Raw genomic sequence first — 19167 nt, 5'->3', positions numbered from 1 at the left:
CTGGTGCAGCGCGCTCTCGCCGCCCACCGCCGGTGCAGCGCGCTCTCGCCGCCCTCCCACAGTTGTCATCGCTGATGTAGTGCGTGGGCCACGTCGGACGAAGCTGCTGATGCTGCAGTTTGTTGCCATTTGATCCGGTAGTGACCTCTCCTCGAGCGATGGTAGCATAGGAGCTCGCGAGGAAGATACAGGAGCTGGAGGAGGGCCAGGCTGAGCTCAAGCGTGAGATATCCAAGCTTGTTCCGGAGCGCCGCGCGCAATCCCCTTCCTCATCCTCCTCACGCTGCCCGTTGCTGGCGCAGCGCGCTCTCGCAGTTGTCATTGCGGATGTAGAGCGTGGGCCGCGTCGGGCTGTTCAACATGCAACACATCAGGGCCCTGTACGCTCTGGGGCCAGGGGCGGATTCAACGGGGCAGCAGGTGGGGCTCAAGCCCCCCCTACATGGCCGGCGCACTTGAGCAGTTGAGCGCTCCCCCTCCAGCACCCCAAGGCTCCAAGACGGCCAGCCCCCGCTGAGCCTGAGCGGCACTGGCGAACAAATCCGGCGGACGACTATCAAGCCTGGAGCCTGGAGGAGCAGCCCCTCCTATAATTTTAGTCTGCGTCCGCCCCTGTCTGGGGCAGGTCGTGCATGTCATTGCCCCCCCCCCCCCGGGGGGAGCTGGGAAGCTCCTGTACTGGTGAGGTTCCTTGTATTTCTTTGGTTTGGTTGTGTCTGTGCACCAAATGTTTGACGAAATGCTAGACAAGCGTTATGCAGAGGTTTCAAATGTAAAATATTGCAACAATTTCAGACAACAGGAGCAATATTTACTTGTATTGAAAGCTAGAAAACAATTTAGATCATGGGGTCTGCGCCCTTCGGTAATGCATCTTGCTTACTGCATGAATAAATGGTGAAGGCAACAATGTAGGGATTGAAACATGTTAGGATGCTCCCTTGTAGTTTAGGCGGTCTTAATATGCATGAATTTTGTTACTTGCTTACACAGAAGTGTGACGGTAGGATTATAATGGTAAGTGAAACCAAAATATGGTTGCTTAGAGTTGAATGTGAGAATGATAGACAAATCTTACATCCTGTAATCTGTTCTCATTAAGCATCACTGAAATATATGTTCTTCCATTTGTTTATTTTTGGATTTCTGATTTAAGTATGGATCCAACTTTCATGAGAAATAATTCCAACACATGAAAAACGCATCATACTTTATAATTTGCATTTCTTTTGTGTTCATCAAGCTGACATCATTTAATTTGGCAAGGTTGGGAGCAGGAACAATGTTCCCCAGTCTCAAGGCGGATTCCTCTGGTAACTGACAGACCTACAATCATATTTAGTGTTGATGTCACTCATCCTCATCCTGTCGATGACAGCAGTCCCTCAATTGCTATTGTAAGTAGAATAATACTTCATTCTTTTAGCTTTAGTGCCTAATTACCTGTTCTTGAGTCTTGACTTTTGTTTTGGGAGAGGTTAGTCTTTAATTTGTTAACCAACAACTTTATGTTGTTTTGCAAGTTGTGGCATCCCAATTTTGGCCAGAAGTTATAAAGTATGCTGGTTCAGTTTCTGCTCAAGCTCACCGACAAGAGTTCATAGAGGATTTCTATAAGGTTTGGCAAGATCCACAGAGAGGAACAGTTAGCGGTGGAATGATAAGGTGTGCTGCTCATTGTCTCAATTGTTCTTTCCCTAAGAAAGCAACATGTAGTGGTGGAATGATAATATCTACTTTGCATTTTCCAAATTTTCTTTCCTTAATAACACAATTAATTTGTTACATTGAAAATGCAGGGAGCTACTTATATCCTTTAAAAGATCAACTGGTGAGAAGCCCCAACAAATAAACACTGAGACTTGTGCTTTCTCCTTTCTCTACAGCTCAATCTTCTTTGCCCCTATCAAGGATAGTGTTAGTGAAGCATAATTTTATCATGTTCTGCTGTATGAGCTCAATGCAATCTGAGAGGTACATATTTGACCCGATCAAGATTTATTTTCTGTGTGCATATGTGGATGCTACCATTAAATACCATCTCACGTGTCACTCAGACTTGTGCCTCGCTAGAAGCAAACTACCAATCAATGGTGTCTTTCATTGTAGTTCAGAAACGTCACCATACCACACTCCCTGGTAAATTTTGTAATAACCTTAAACCACATAGCGTTAATATGTTTTCACTAATATTCTTTACCACTGCTTATTAATCTAAAATAGCGCTTCTGCCATGCTGTACATTTTAAAAGGTACGGTTGTAGACATGAAGATCTGCCACCCTACTGAATTTGACTTCTACTTGTGGAGTCATACTAGCATGAAGATAAATGTCTGGATTTACTTACATGCTAGCATCAAACTTGATACAGATGTACATACCTTCACAACGAAGCCCATCTATCTTGACACAAGGCACAATGTTGCGCTCTATTTCTAGTACCTTCTTAAAAAACTCCCAAGTGACAAAGGAAACTTCATTTCCCTCTGAAAAGAAGAAAAAGAAGAAGAGGAAGTGCGTCGGCTCAGGGCAGTTGGCACTGTCGGTGACGAATAAAAGAAGTATCCATGCAACTTGCGCTCGCTCTCTCGCCGATCTGTCGGTGTGCGAGTTTCTTATTGCTCATGGGTTAGTGCTAACAACTCGATAACAATAGATTCTAGCCCGTGCCCAGTGGCATGTCCCCTTCTCTCCCTCCCTCCATACCTCCACCAATGAAATCCTTCACTGTAACCAACGCCACTTAATACTTGTTCTGAATGATTGACAGGCCAGGACTTATAATTACTTTAAAAAAAATCTGATTTAGCAGGCTGCTTCTCGATTTTTCAAAGATTGTATCACGAAGTCCAGCAGACCTCAGCCTCCCAATTGGAGGGGGAGCTTCAGTTCATTTCCTAGTGTACTCGTAATTGTTTCTTGACCTGAACTGTTCGTCGGTATCTTTTCCGGTGAAACATCGCTGTACAGCGGTCACTAGACGATAGCTTGCCAGTTGCAACACGAAACTGGCTGGAAGATATGTCTCTGTGTGTGTGCATCCAGGCAGCCTCCTACTGACCATGAAAAAAGTTTGATGCATATATGATTGGTGCCAGCCCCTCGCCAGGCTGAACATGCATCTGCCGGGGATAAAGAAATCAGAGGAGTGGAAGGAGCCACTGCTAACTCGCATTCCATGTGATCCTCCCCTCCGTTTTTGACTACGGCGAGCGACCGACACACATGGCACATGGTTGTTGAGCTTGCGATTATTTGGCCTGCCCTACCCTCTTGATCGGAGGCTCCCCCTCAGGTCCTGAGTTCTTGTGTCGAAACAACTTTTTCACTTGACTTTTTTCTTTTTTGCCAAGGGCTGAAATGTATTAAAACTGAAATGTATTAAAACATTGAGTAGTACATCCCTGTGTTTAAAAAAGGACTTTTATAAGCTATAACTTCTTAGAAACCTGCTTCTAAATATAAATACATCTATATTTATTTCCGACTTCTCAATCTTCTATAATAGTAAAAACTATTTTTACTTCTCAAAAATAATAATCAAAAGCTTGAAAAACAGACGATTTATTTTAACTTCTTAACTTTTAAGAAGCAGAAACCATTGAAAACCTAACGTTTAAGACAATCTCCAATAGATACTCTAAACATTCATCCTCTGTAATACTATTACAGTATTCCCTAATACTATTACAGTATCTCTTATTTTTTTCATCTTCAACAGCTACCCTATTTTCTACATTCTATTACTCTACTCTTCCTCCGAACCCACAATCATACACTTGGCACAGTAATATAGAGCCCTTTTTTCTCCTGCAAATATGCGGCTGCCGACCTCCCTCTGTTTCGCTGCCCCAATACTTTTCACCTTGATACCGACTCGGTTGTTGTATAGATACGGCAGCAACAATCGACAAACTGGGTAGAACAGTGATACGGCGCAAGCCAATTCTGGCTCTGTTGGAGTCGGCCTAAGCCTCCATGCTTCCAGAAACCTTTCTGGTTCTTTTACTGAAGCAGTGGCCAGATGACTATGCTCTCAGGCTCTAAAAATTAGCACGGGCAAACTGCGCACCAATACAGTACCATTGACAAATGCAAAATTAGTCGAGGAAAGATTTTCTGGAAAGGATGATTCATAATCAGACACATGGAACAACTTCCAAAGCTGATGCAGACAGATTGTTCGACATGTTACACACCTGCATGCATGACAAAAATGCTCCCTTAAAACTATTCATCATGATTGGAAAAAGAGGAGCAGATTGAGCTCCCTGACCAGTTCTCCTGCAGCAAAACGGGACCGTCCCGTGCAGCAGCGTTGGCAGCAAATCATACCCCACACCACGGCGTGCTGCATGGAGCAGAATATGCCCTCACCAAACATGAAAACATGTAAAGCAATGTTTTTACCCGTTGTAATCTTCACTCGGTTTTGGAGAAGTAAATTATATAGGACTCTCTACTCTGCGATGATATGTGTTTATTTTTTTTTCTTCTTCAATCTAGTTATTGAATTACATGATAAATAACGTAGATAAGATTTTATAAAAATCTTTTTAAATGGAATTTTATAAAATTCACTTCAGTTTTAAACCCCTAGAGGTCAATAAACCATTCAAATCAGTGTATCCGCAGCTGGCCTCCCCGGGAACGCCGATCCCAATGGCACCTCCAACGAAAAGCAGATAAAGTGAGGAGGCCCAGCTGATGGGAACTATAGCCGGTCCTGATATTTCGGTGATCCGGAGTAAGATTAAAAATGAGATCCCATTATTAAATATAAATCGTCCGGATCTAATTTTTTAATTTACTTTTAGACTAATATACACAATATACGTATACATATGGGGCCTCTGGGTTTTAGGGGCCCGGGGCGGGCGCCCTGCTCGCCCACCCTCAGGGCCGGCCCTGATGGAAACTTTGCAACAGGTACACATCAGAGTCAACTCTCCGTGTATGACCACTGTTCGAACAAAAAAGGGGCAGATTAGTTGTCCCATGTGAGCAACCTGTTCCAATGCATATATATAATTTTAGAGGAAAATATTTTTATCTGTTTAGTTATCTATATATATTATTTTAGTCTGATCTTATAGATGTAAATGTATACCTATAGCTGATCTAGTGGATGCAGGAGTAGACTCACTTATCAATATTGTAAAAGTATCTTTATACGAGTAATCAATTATAATCTCAACTATACTCGCTCATGCAGCCTCAGATTCAAACAACCAAATAAAAACTCAACTCAGCATGTCTAGACAGATACATTAAATTAAACATATTTTTTTATAATAAATATGACTTTGTTCAACCCGTTTCTCGTCAGTATACATATATAGTCTATATAATCAACCAATCACACTAAAAAAGAATGCTAAACTTTCATATACATGCAGACACCACTCAGGCACTTAGGAATGGGCAGCTTTGGGTTTATGGTTATTTCAAGCTTCTCAAGTTTTTTTTTTTTTTTTTTTTTTTTTTTTTTTTTTTTGCGCTTTGTTGGGTTCAATTGCACCGCTTCCTTAGTGGGTGAGTTATTCGATTTTACCTTTTCAACTAATCTAGCTTAAAGTAAACTAAAAGGACTAAAAATATTGGCTGGTCTAACGGTTTGAATATATAAATGTATTAAACATAATTTCATGAGGTGATCTTGAAATAGTATTCTTGATTTAAAAAGGGAAATCACAAAAGTCGATAACTTATTATGAATACATGTCTGGTCATAGAGTAACAAATATATATGTTGTATCAACACCGTCTAAAACATCATACACACTAAATCACAAATTTTCGCTTCTGGTTGGTACCCATAGCACAAGCAGCAAAATCAAAGAAACAAAAATCTAAAATAGGCTCTCAAACAGATAAAATAAGTGAGGAAATGTAGAAAACCCAAACCACCCTTCGTTTCCCTCCCTTCCCCTGCTACACGGTCACACCTCCCCTGAGCAGAGCAGGCCAGCACCCACCGCCCAAGTCAACCACCCCCTTCCCCTTCAAAACTCCCCCACCCAGCCACCTTCCTCAGTCCTCACCCTTCCTGCCCCGGGCTCCAACCCACCGCCAAGAAGGCTCGCGGCTCGCCACCGCCCCCGTCGGTCCCCAAACATGCGCTGCTGATCGAGCCGCGATCCAAGCAAAGCCAAGGGAAGGCAGCTTAGCTCAGCCGACCGGCCGGCAGCAGCCATGTACTCGGCGAACCACTGGGGCGGGTCGTTCGAGATCGCCGCCGACGGGGCGGCGGAGGACGACCACAGCCGGAACATGGACCTGGACCGCGGCGCGCTGTCGGCGCGGCAGCACCACGAGCTGGACGAGACGCAGCAGAGCTGGCTGCTCGGCCCACCGGAGACCAAGAAGAAGGACAAGTACGTCGACCTCGGCTGCGTCGTCGTCAAGCGCAAGGTCCTGTGGTGGGTCTTATGGGCCTTCGTCGGCGCCTTCGTCCTCATCGGCATCCCCATCATCATCGCCAAGTCCATCCCCCACAAAAAGCCCCGCCCACCGCCGGACGACCAGTACACCGAGGCGCTCCACAAGGCCCTCCTCTTCTTCAACGCCCAGAAATGTGAGTACAGCTGCCAGAACCAACACCTACAGCTTCCTCCTTTCGATCATCCTCTGTTTTATGCTTCTACTCCATGCGTATGAATGGCGACTTCTTAAATCGAACTTTTTTGAAGCTCTGCTGCTGCTAGAACGAAACTTTGCAGAACTTTTACCATCCCTGACCGGATCTGCCATTTTTTCAGAGCTTTGAATTTGCCTAGCAACTCGCTTCCTCATGCCGCTAGTAATTTCTTGCCTTGAATTGCCGTTTCCGACCAATCATCATCGTGAAGCGCACAACACAGTTAGATGCTGATGATCCAAAGCAGAAGTGCGAATGCAACCCCCGCGTAATAATAGTTAGCGCACAGCACAGCTGCAACCCCACTAGTGGAATGTTCTGTCCTGTTCCCTGTCACTACACCTTTGCAGAAAGTGGCGGTCTTGATGTGGAGAGAAATCGCGCAAATCCCAATTGCTATTGGCAGGAATCCTGGCACGTTCACCCACATGTAGGCCACCAAGTTGATCCATCCTTTAGTGCAGCCCAAATCTGGTTGGAAAAAAAAAATCGGCTTTAGGATCTGAATCAAGTGCCTGTAGATCTTGCTGAATAATCCTACTCTGTTGCTGTAGTCTGTACATCTTTCCGATGGTCTGTACCTGTGGATCTTGCACTGACTACACTGTACTTGTAGATCTTGCCTAGTATTCTCCAAGATCTGTTTTTTTTAATAGCTTCTTCCTTCTAACCACAACATTTTGACCCCTCTTCTTACTGACAGCCGGCCGGCTTCCGAAGAACAACGGCATCCCGTGGCGCGGGAACTCCGGTCTGTCGGACGGCTCCGATGCCAAGGACGTGAAGGGCGGTCTCGTCGGCGGCTACTACGACGCCGGCGACAACATAAAGTTCCACTTCCCGATGGCGTTCTCCATGACGTTGCTGAGCTGGTCGGTGATAGAGTACAGCGCAAAGTACAAGGCCGTGGGGGAGTATAATCATGTCAGGGAGCTCATCAAGTGGGGAACGGACTATCTGCTTCTCACTTTCAACTCCTCTGCATCTACCATCGACAAGGTCTACGCTCAGGTAACTAATAATCTAAATTCTCAAATGCTGAAAGTTACACTGTGAAAATTTGAATTACTTCTTGGTATCTTATGACATTAAACTTCACTACAATGGGGCACTAGTTCTTTTGAATAAGAGATAAGTAAAGAGGAAATATTATATTGAGTTTTATTCGTCAATTAGTCCACACAAAAATTTAAGCTGTTGAGATAATATAGGTATTATTTAACTAGCTACTCTCTCCAATCCCAAATATAAGTCTATTTAGTTCTTCTCATAATTGATTAAATATAATTCTATCAACAACTCCAATGCACATTTTTACCTCTATTTTCCTGTTTTGCACCTGTATAAATGCATCTAATCAACGGAGCAAAAAGCCAACTACTTTAATAATGACACTGATTGGAGGGCAACGGAGTCTTTATACCACCTAACTTAATTCGTGTACACAAATCCAAATAAACTTATATTTTGGATCGGAGGTTGTAGGTCTTGAATACGAACTTTAACTTTGTTATCATATTAAGTTGTATATATAAACCAATTCTCCCAAAAGTTTGTGCTATTAATAAATGGTGCGCAATATACTTCTTCGCTTGATTGGCCGATACTATTCAACATACACCAAAATATTCGAATGAAAATCAATACTACACGAAACAACTTTCTATTGATGGGCACACCTACCAATATTTGACTTCATCATAGATTAAGGTTCGGTTTCCAGTCATCTACATGTGCTTAATGGGCCACGCCATGTTCCTAGAAGCAAAAATATTATATCTTCGCTTGCTTCGTCTGTTGTGTGATCTAGAACATTTCTTTTTTGGAACTTAAGTGTGATCTAGAACTTAGTACATCACTGACCACATGATAACATCGAAAAAGTACCCAAATGCTAACGGAGTAGTATTTTTTGGTCCTTAGGATAATAGGATCTCATCTGTCCTAGCATAAGAGATTTTTCACCATTCCGAGAAACAAAAGAAGTAACATATTGGATTCGTAATCACGAGCTAAATTATCTAAAGCATGCGAAGGAATTCCGCAGTATTAGACTCTGTTACATTTGTGATGACTTACTCGCGCACTGTGGCGTCACGTATTGATCTGACTTGTGCTTGCTCCAGGTGGGTGCTGCAAAGATCAACGGCAGCCAGCCGGACGACCACTACTGCTGGAACCGGCCGGAGGATATGGCGTACCCTCGCCCCTCCCTGTCGGTCAGCTCCGCCCCCGATCTCGGCGCTGAGATAGCCGCGGCCCTGGCGGCCGCCTCCATCGTGTTCCGCGACAACGCCGACTACTCCAAGAAGCTCGCACACGGCGCGGCCACCGTGTACAAGTTCGCGCGCCAGTCGGGCCGCCGCACCCCCTACTCGCTCCGCCAGCCAAACATCGAGTACTACTACAACTCCACCAGCTACTGGGACGAGTACATGTGGAGCGCGGCCTGGATGTACTACGCCACCGGCAACAACAGCTACATCAGCTTCGCCACCGACCCGCGGCTGCCCAAGAACGCCAAGGCCTTCCTCAGCGTCCTCGACTTCTCCGTGTTCAGTTGGGACAACAAACTCCCCGGCGCCCAGCTGCTCCTTTCTCGGCTGCGCATGTTCCTCAACCCCGGCTACCCCTACGAGGAGTCGCTCATCGGCTACCACAACGCCACCAGCTTGAACATGTGCATGTACTTCCCGCGCTTCGCCGCCTTCAACTTCACCAAGGGCGGGATGGCACTCTTCAACCACGGCAAGGGGCAGCCGCTGCAGTACGTCGTCGCCAACTCCTTCCTCGCCTCGCTCTACGCCGACTACATGGAGGCCGTCAACGTCCCCGGCTGGTACTGCGGCCCCAACTTCATGACCACGGACGACCTCCGCGCGTTCGCCAAGTCTCAGGTAATTACTTATTGCTGACAAACATCGACTGGAAAATTGCTTCATTAATTACTTAGCTCAAGATTGCATTCTCTGGCTAGCTTCTGACAATGGCGTCCATTTGTTTATATATGGAACTTACCATGAGCAGCTCAACTACATTCTTGGTGACAACCCGAAGAAGATGAGCTACGTGGTGGGCTTCGGCAAGAAGTACCCACGGCACCTGCACCACCGGGGCGCGTCGACGCCGCATAATGGCGTCAAGTACTCGTGCACCGGCGGGTACAAGTGGCGCGATAGCAAGAAGGACGACCCGAACCTGCTCACGGGCGCGATGGTCGGCGGGCCGGACAAGAACGACGGGTTCAAGGACTCGCGCAACTCCTTCGGGGAGAACGAGCCGACGCTGGTTGGAAACGCCGGTCTCGTGGCCGCCCTGGTGGCCATCACCAACAGCGGCCGGGGCGTCGGCGTCGGCACCGTCGACAAGAACACCATGTTCTCCGCCGTGCCGCCCATGTTCCCCGCCGCGCCGCCGCCACCGTCCTCCTGGAAGCCGTGAGAGAGCCTGTGGAGGTGGGTGGATCGGACGCTTCGTTGCAGGGGTTTCGGTAGGTGGTTCGTTCGGTCATACGGTTTTTGGTGATCGCGCAATTCTTTTTACTATACAACGTTAACTGTGTAGGCAAATACTGTGGACGATGGCATGCATCATGCGTGACCTGTAGATGTTTTATGCGCAATCGATTACGGCTAATGAATGGATACACACCTCTGCAAATTTCTGTCAGAATCATCCGTGACCTGTGGATGCTTTATGCATAATCGTTTGCTGTCACTGGCGAAGCTACATATAGTTTGGGTGGTGCACGGGTATTAGGGTGAAGATTTTTTTTATTAGTAAACTGTTCATATCAATTATATAAATTTGTATATATATAGTTGTCAGTGTATGTGTATTGAATAAGAGGTTCTGAGGGAGTCCGTACAATGGAGTGATAGTTGACGGTAAATATCTTTTTATAAAAAAAGATTGTGACTCTATCACGTGATCACGAAAAGCTCTCGTGATCAGTCTACTGGTCGTGTAGGTAAGTCCTGCGATCAGCCTCACTGATCGTATGGTAGATATTTCATATTAACTATCAAATCACATTAAATACTATCTACTCAAGTGTTTTTCTTCCAGACATCCCCTCCAACGAATAAAGTCTTGACCGGCGTAGTTGGGTAGTGTCCCGTTCTGTAACATTAAATACTATAGGACGGCGTTACAGATAGACGTAGAGCCGCACGGCCGATGAGACTGCATTGCAGGCATGCGGCATGGGGTGACGGGACATGGTAGGCCGATCGACCAGTGTAGGGTCTGCATATCTACCCTAGCTAGGGGTAGTTGGTTTCATCAGGATTAGACTGGTCACACTATTGGCATTGTTTACTTGTATGTACACCACTCCTATTATATCAATAGAGGAGGATCAGACTTGTAAGAAGGAGAGGAACACATCTGTAAATATTTTCATACTATTTATAAAAGAATACACATGACGTAGCGTTGTTATCCTGCGATAGGCATAAACCTGGATAACCTTGGTGTTCTTAAGTTCGTACACACACCGAACACGTCGATCACACACTCATCGTCTGGTATACCCCAGAAGTATTATCAGGGATTGGCTCCAGACAGTTGGCGTGCTAGGTAGGGGACGCTGTCGGTGAATCAGGAACCAGGGGTCCCTAATCCCGAGGCCAGGCCAGCAATTCGCCACGTGGCACCTTCCCACGGGGTTCACCTCCGCGAGGTACGAAAAGACTAAGTCCCGGGAGAGGGCGCTCGGGGCCACAAGCAGTGGTCCCCGAGTACCCGGGTTCCCCGATGATCTGCGAAGACTAAGTGACCGGGAAGAGAGTGCTCGGGGAGGTGAACAGTGACCCCCGAGCACCGAAGTCCCCCGACGACCAGAAGAGCCGAGTACCGGGAAGGGTGTGCCCGGGGCTACGAGCAGTGGCCCCCGGGCACCCGAGTACCCCAAGGACCCAAGGAAGGTAGTTCCGAGAGAGAGTGCTCGGGGCTGCGAGCAGCGGCCCCCGAGCATTCGGTTCCCCAAGGATCCAAACAGTCACTTCCGGGAGAGAGTGCCCGGGGCCGTGAACAGTGGCCCCCGAGCACTCGGTTCCCCGAGGACCAAGAGAGGGTGTCGGAGGATGAACTCCTGTCGCATGGATCCCGAGAGACCCCTTTTTAAAGATTCGGCCGGGGGGATGATCCTGAACGAGCTTGTCTAGGAAATAGATGGGAGCGGAAATAAATGCAGTGGCTGGTGGTGGGAGATGATCGTCCTAGTGCAAGAAAGATGGGTGCACCGGGGTTTAGACAGGTTCAGGCCGTACGGAGGCGTAACACCCTACTCCTGTGTGAGTGCTATACCTTTCCTTGAAGGGAATTCTTCAAGGATGTATCTGGTTACAGGGGTGAGCTGTCTACAGAGAGCTTGAAACTCTCGTGTTCTAGCTTGGCTCGAGCTTGTTTGTGATGTTCTTCGTCTTTTTATCTGAGCTTCGGGGGCCTGTCTTTATGTGTTCTCCATCCTTTCCTTTTATAGGCGCGCCGACCTCGACTTATCCTGAATGGGAAAGAGGGGGCTCGAGTGCCAGGGCGCCACGGAGAAAGGCGTCATCATTCCGTTTTGGCGAAGTGACAGAGGCGGTGGAAAAATGCGGCGTGCATCCGACCATTCGTCACTGTAGATGTCCTCTGGCGCTATTAAGAGGGCCCACCGGGCAGCCACAGAGGTGCCCGGTGCGCCCACCCTGTCTTGTTCTTCTGCCGGGGCAGGGTGGCAGGCAGAGCGCTTCGATTTTGGCAATGTTATCCCGAGGCACCCGGGTGAAACGGGACGGGACCCGTGCATTTAATGGTCCCACGCCCCCCTGCCAGAGCATGGCAGGGTCTGATACTAGGGCGTGGGCAGCTGAGAATGTCAGGATGTCAGGCCGCGCATGCCTATTAAATGCGGCATTGGGCCTTTGACTAGCTGACACCCCGACGATGGGACCCTTCGGGTCGTCGGACGATCTTGCGCGAACCTTCGGGGAACCGAGTCCTCGGGGGCTGCCACGTGCAGCCCCGAGCAATCTCTCCCGAGCACTTCGGTGAGACCTTCGGGGAATCGAGTCCTCGGGGGCTGCCACGTGCAGCCCCGAGCACTCTCTCCCGAGCACTTCGGTGAGACCCTTGGGGAACCGAGTCCTCGGGGGCCGCCACGTGCAGCCCCGAGCACTCTCTCCCGAGCACTTCGGTGAGACCTTCGGGGAACCGAGTCCTCGGGGGCTACCACGTGCAGCCCCGAGCACTCTCTCCCGAGCACTTGGCTGTTTGTATCATCGGGGGATTACAGTACTCGGGGGTAGGCGAGGACCCTTCCGAGTACTTCCTTCCCGGTACTTGGACTCTGCGGGTCATCAGGGAACTGGGGTGCTCGGGAACCAGAGGCGGCGGCCCCGAGCACCTTCTCCCGGGACTTAGCTTCTTCTTATCTTGCAGGGTGGACCTCACGGGATGGTGACGCGTGGCGGATGGCCGGCCCGGTCTCGGGACTCAGGGACCCCTGGTTCCTGATACACCGACAGAGGGCGTTTCCAGGAGAGAGTGCTCGGGAGGGTGAACAGTGACCCCCGAGCACTCGGTTCCCCGACGGCCCAAGAAGTCCTTCGTCGGTGGCCCCCACGGGGGTCCAGCGGTGAGGTGTCAGCCTGTGAAAGGTCTGATGCCCCATTTAAGAGCGCGCGTGGTCTGTCACCTCCAACTGTTCCTGTCACGCTCGGTGTCAGTCCCTGCCACATTCTGGCAGAAGGGCGTGGGGACATTTAATGCACGGGTCCCATCCCGCGTCATCCGGCTCGTCTCGGGATAGCTTCGTAAGGCCCGAGGCTCCCCGTCCGCCGCCCTGTTGTGGCAGGCGTACAAGATCGAACGGGCACGTCGGGCCGCTCTGCGGCTGCCCGGTGGGCCCTCTCCACGGCGCCCGTTGCCAGTGCCATTATGACGACCGAAGACCGGACGGGGGCGCGTTTTCAACCCCCCGTCACTTCGCGCAGAGGCCATGATGACTGCCTTTTCATTTATGGCGCCTTGGAACTCATGCCCTCCCTCCCAGGGCACGCTACTGCCGGCGGGTATTTAAGGCAGCCGGCAGGCATGGACAAAGACAGGTGAATCTGAGTGATCCAAGGTGGATAGGCTAACAGAAGAACCCAGCACAGAGGGCACTCGAACTCTCAGACACTCGCTCAGAAACCGAAAAACATCTTCGTGCAAGCATAGGAGCTGAGACCACCGAAGAACAAGGAGCCCAAAGCTTTAGGGTAGACAGATATTCTTGTAACCAGCACATTCCTGAGAGACATTCTCAGGGCATTTATAGCATCCACACAGGAGTAGGGTATTATGCTCAGTGCGGCCCGAATCTGTCTAAAAATCCCTCCAGTGCATTTACTGCATTCTGCATTAGATCTTTCCATCCCACCTGCCATTGCATTCATATCCATTTATTTCTCCAGCAAACATATTCAGAATCATCCCCCCGGCCGAATCTCAAAAAGGGGTCCCTCAGGATCCCTGCGATAGGAGTTAATCCTCCGACAGACGCGTTTTCGCGTTTTGGTAAGTGCTGATAACTTGATTGGGCTACCCATAGCCAGATCCACGACAACCGCTGAGTCCCGTTTCGAGGACTCTAGTCGCCGTGAGGTGTTCGTCATGGGGTACGACCCAAATGAGCCCCGTGTGTTCCAAGCATGGGACACCGAATCGAAGCCTGAAAGCTCTGAGGCTCAATGTGAAGTTTGCATGGCTGATCATACAACAGGGGGCAGTGGAAGCCCTCGTGCTCTGGGTATTATTAATGAGCCCTAGGCCTTGCACCTAGAGGGAAACCGGCCTGGCACTGAACAGGTAGGCGCTCCAATACAGCCCCCGTAACTACATCGCCGTCCAGAGGAGCTCTCACATAGGCACAGTCTGTGGCAGCGTAGTCACCTAGACCATCACACCATGTGGGCGCTGGAGGCTCCCCTCCTCGCAATATGTCGCTGCTCCGTGCTCGGCAGCTTGACTACGTGGCCATGACACCTACATAGAATCTGCAGACCATGCAGATGCTTCTTAGCCACCCACCAGTATCAATACCGTAGAGTTCGCCAGTAGCCCCCTTGTTGCGCAACCTCTCCCTCTTGATTGAGATCGCCCGATGCCAAACTATGGTGGAAAATGTCACGCCTGGATATAATTCGGAACTTCCGACTTCCTGAGCACTCAGATATTCCAGCCTGACCTGGAACCTCAGAGTTCTGAAGCACTCAGATACTCCAGCTTGACCAGGAACTTCCAAGTTCTGGAACTTTTCAGAAAATTATGTAGAACAAAAATCTATTACAATTAACAATAATATGAATTTAAGGCATTGTGATTGAATGTTACCTTCATAGAATGACATTGGATAGATAGTAAATATATTTTCATATAACTCGACTCTTTAAACAATCATATAGCTCTTTAAATAAATAGTCAAATCTCCAATGCTAATTCTTATTGGCATCCTTGAGGACAATAATTTCATAAAGAGACTAAACACAAATTTACTTAAAGAAATATTAGTCTCAAAGTACAAAATATAGGATGAGTTATCCCTAAATATATGCATCCAAGTACTTGAATTACTTGTGATATACACATAGTTCATTCAAAAATATAGAGGAGTTTACCTTATATTTTAAGTTAAGGCACAAAATGAATTTACAAAGAAAATACTTGTGCTAAGAATGAACTTACAACCATAAGATCATGTAGATTACCACAAGATATGAATTATGGCTTGGCAATCTACATGTTTTTCCACTCGCTTTTTCTTCTCATGGTAGAGTAAGTCCATCTTCTATAGCCATTACCAAGTTTAAATCCTCTAGTGTTCTTTTTACCTTATATAGCTCACAAAAACAAAAAAGATAAAATTCACAAGAAATTGTAACAAGAGTTTTAGCAAATACCATACCTCTTTCAAATGTATCCTTGAATATTATTGATGGAATGGTTTTTTGACACTTAATGAGCTCTTGAACGAAGTACTTAAAGTGAAGGTCCAATTTTTACTTCTATCTTCATCTTAACAGGCCTCTAATCTTCTGCAGATTTTGGAACTTCTGAATTTAGGCCGGAATGTCCGGTTTACAAAGACCGAAACTTTCAAATTCAATCCAGAATATCCGGATTATCCAAAAAAACTAAGATACTTGGAGTTTTAATGAGTATTGATTTTTTATTGATGATCATCACCAAGTATTCATTGTCTACATCACTTATAAGATTTTGCTCTAGAGAGTATTATTAAATGCATCACTTTATAAGAATGTAGATATTTAAGTAAAAACTACCTAAACAACTTTGAGTGTTCAAAATCACAAAAAGATTGTAAACGACTCACACCTACACAAGGTTAAGGAGACTAGATATTTCAAAGTAGGTAATTGTTACCGAGATGTTATTAGTTTTTGATGTTGGATTAATAATCTTCATACTTGGCATTCTTTCCACAAATGATAAGAAATATGATTTGAAAGGAAACTTGATATGAGATTTGCAATAAAATTCTTCTCAAGTGAGTCAAGTATTCAATGCATCTCTAAATACCTATTTAGCAAATTGAGAATTTTGTAGTACCCAAACCTTGTTGAGTCCTTTAAGGTTAGTCACGAGAGACTTAAGCAGCCAAATGACCCTTAGATTAACATGAGGTAAACTAATCACCTTAGCAATACAAGTATCACTCTTAATCTTCCGAAGCAAATATTGATCATTATTGAAAGAGATAGGCTTAGAAATGTTAACATTAGGATAATTTTTACCAACATGTCCCTTTGCCCGGCGATTGTAGCAAAGTTGATTTTTGCTTCCGCAAGATCTTTTCTTCCTCTTGTTTTGCTTGTTGCCGGTTTGCCTTTCACTTGATGACTTGCAAAGTTCTTCCTTCTTGTAAGGACATGATCCAATTTCATACCTCTTCTCATTACAACCATAACACTTCCTTTTGTTGATTCTTGATTTTCTTTTTGGAAGTGTTGCTTCATTATTAACTTTGCTAGGACAACTTGAGGCAAAGTGTCTCGCATTGGTGCATTTGAAGCACTTAATGTGAGCAAAATTATTCTCATTTTCTTCTTTCTTGCTCATCTTCTTTTCTACTTTCTTCAGAGGACAATCTCTCATATGGTGGCCCTCTTTCTATCACTTGAAGCAAGTGATAGTAGTCTTGATCTTCTTTTGATTTTTCCCCTTGATCTTAACATTGTTGGACTTATTCTTCTTGTTGGAGTTGATTCCAAGTCCACTTTTGTTTCTTGAATGCACTTGATCCTTGAGCTTCTTACTTTTTCCTTTACTATCAATATTACAAGCAACACTAGGGAAAATATTAGTTTTAGAGCAACAAGGATTAAAAGGCAATTCATCATTGAATATAGAATTGACATCAAATGAATTGCTAGAACTAGCATATGTTACATATATTAGGCAAATAAAATATGCTAATGTCCACATGAGGTTTATAGGATTTTACCATGATAACCATTACCTCATGAGCTATTTCTAGCATGGAATGAGAATCTATAAGATCTTCATAAGTGCACAAAAGCTTTTTATGGTTTTCTTGTAGGCTTACATACTTGCTAGTAAGCCTTTTAAGTTGAGCCCTTAGTTTAACATTTTCTTTCTCCAAAGATGCTACACAAAAATTAGAGTTAGTAGCACAAACATCATCAATAGGAGAAATAGTAAATTTATCCTTAGATAAAACATTGCAATTAGGACATGTCATTTTTAAATCAACTTGAGGCATATCATCTAATTTATCAAGCAAAGAAATATGCTTAACTTTAAGATCCTCATAAAGATTAGATAAAGAACTATGAGATTCTTGAAGTTTTTTATATTTCACATTTAAGGCTTTGAGTTCCTCAATTTTCACAATGAAGAATTTCTCTTGCCTCTCAAGGCTATCCTCGAAGCCTTCCATAGTGGCCATGAGCTTGATTATTTTAGACATATTCTTTTTACTCAAATGATCAAACTCAAGTCCGTCAATGACACTATCACTATCATCCCCACTTATCGGTTTCCTTTTACCTTTAGGCATAAGGCTCATGTGGGTGTCAGGATGAGGATATGAATATCTTGGAGAAATAGATGCTTCTCCACCTAGACTTTGTCTCTCATAGACTTTCATTTTCTTCAAAGAGTTAGTCTCACAAGTACTAGTAGAAATAGATACATCGCTATGAGAACAAGTAACCATATTATCACGATAAATAGTCATTTTTGCACTAGATGATATGCAAGAGTTAATAACACAAGTAGATATAGAAATTTTATCGAAGTATTGTTAAAGTCCAAAGGAGAGATTGAACACTTACTAATCACATTCACCATATTATTACCCTGCTCGGATATGTCAATTGGTGAGGTGGATGATAAAGTGATATCCTCTTAGACAAAGAAGGAAGTTATTTGGTACTCTTCATGGTGTGATATGAAGTAGAGCATTCCACAAATGACGTCTCCGGAAGAAGTTCTTCTTCATCTCATTGGGTTTGCCATATATTTCTTTAAAAGTAGTCCAAATGAGATGAGTGTCTTCAAGTGGCAAGATGGATTCAAGCACATCTATACTCAAAGCATTAAACAAAGCTCTAGTGGCTTGACTATTGAGATATATGCATTTCTCTTCCTCTTCAACTGATAAGAATTTATCACTAGGAGGAGAAATGCTTATATCTACAACTCGCTCTATTTGAAGATCTATGCCCCTAAAGATATTAAGTATGCGGGTACTCCACTCAAAGTAATTAGAACCATCTAATAGGAGTGACTCTATATGCACTAATCAACTAGTCGATATCTTTACTCTGTAGGGGTAAAGCCCTAAAAAGATAGACTTGGCTCTAGTACCAATTGAAAGGACAATAATGTCGTCTAGAGTGGGTGAATATGCGTTTTAAAAAAAAATTGTACTATTTTACCGTTGGCATAAACTTGTAGCGGAAAATAAACTAATTAATTTTTCACAAGTGAAAATCCTAAATATGCTAGGGTCAGCTAGTGCATAATCACCCTAAATAAGTATGAAAGTTACAATCCTAGAGTGACAAAGATTATTCAAAACTAGCAAAAGATATGCAAGAAAACACTAGCTGAAAATCCTAAAAATACTATTTACTCCGAGTTGAAGCCTTCACAAACTTTTCGCGGCACACCAGAACCTTGAGTGCTCGCCGGCTACATCCAGCCACCTAGGAGCTCAAAGCTCCAAGAGTAACAAACGCGATGATGAACTTCCCAATGAACTCAAGTGTTCAAGATGTGATTTAGCTCACTTACACCCAATCTTTTAATCTCTCAACCCAACTCACTTTTCTTCTCAAATCTCACATTAAAATGGAGGGGAATGAGTTCTTTTGGCTCTAGAAGGTTTTTTCTTTCGTGCCCAAGCAGCAGCAAACAAGGGTGGGGATGAGGGGGTATTTATACTTTGCACCCAAACTAGTTGTTACACAGCTTTTTGTACTAACCCGGAGTACCCGGGTTAGTACTAGAA

The 19167-nt window shown here is 45.4% G+C and overlaps 1 protein-coding gene and 1 pseudogene across 1 annotated transcript; both read left to right on the top strand.

Annotated features, from left to right (window-relative positions):
* Positions 1–846: 846 nt before the first annotated feature.
* Positions 847–2440, top strand: LOC133925530 (protein argonaute 1C-like; annotated as a pseudogene).
* Positions 2441–5932: 3492 nt separating this feature from the next.
* LOC133924502 (endoglucanase 12) lies at positions 5933–10313 on the top strand. Its single transcript, XM_062370076.1, has 4 exons — positions 5933–6578; positions 7345–7652; positions 8768–9538; positions 9669–10313. The coding sequence occupies exons 1-4, from the start codon at positions 6197–6199 to the stop codon at positions 10080–10082; spliced, it is 1875 nt and encodes a 624-aa protein (XP_062226060.1). The 5' UTR covers positions 5933–6196; the 3' UTR covers positions 10083–10313.
* Positions 10314–19167: the final 8854 nt, after the last annotated feature.

The sequence above is a fragment of the Phragmites australis genome, chromosome 7 (genome assembly GCF_958298935.1).
Source record: "Phragmites australis chromosome 7, lpPhrAust1.1, whole genome shotgun sequence".
NCBI lineage: Eukaryota > Viridiplantae > Streptophyta > Magnoliopsida > Poales > Poaceae > Phragmites > Phragmites australis.
This window is presented reverse-complemented; position numbering and strand designations above follow the sequence as displayed.

What these genes read in the sequence shown, in the direction of transcription:
- LOC133924502 (XM_062370076.1), top strand. Translation starts at nt 6,197, where the DNA reads ATGTACTCGGCGAACCACTGGGGCGGGTCGTTCGAGATCGCCGCCGAC. An exon ending in CTTCTTCAACGCCCAGAAAT is followed by an intron (nt 6,579 to 7,344) that starts GTGAGTACAGCT and finishes TCTTACTGACAG; the next exon opens with CCGGCCGGCTTCCGAAGAAC. An exon ending in GCGCGTTCGCCAAGTCTCAG is followed by an intron (nt 9,539 to 9,668) that starts GTAATTACTTAT and finishes TACCATGAGCAG; the next exon opens with CTCAACTACATTCTTGGTGA.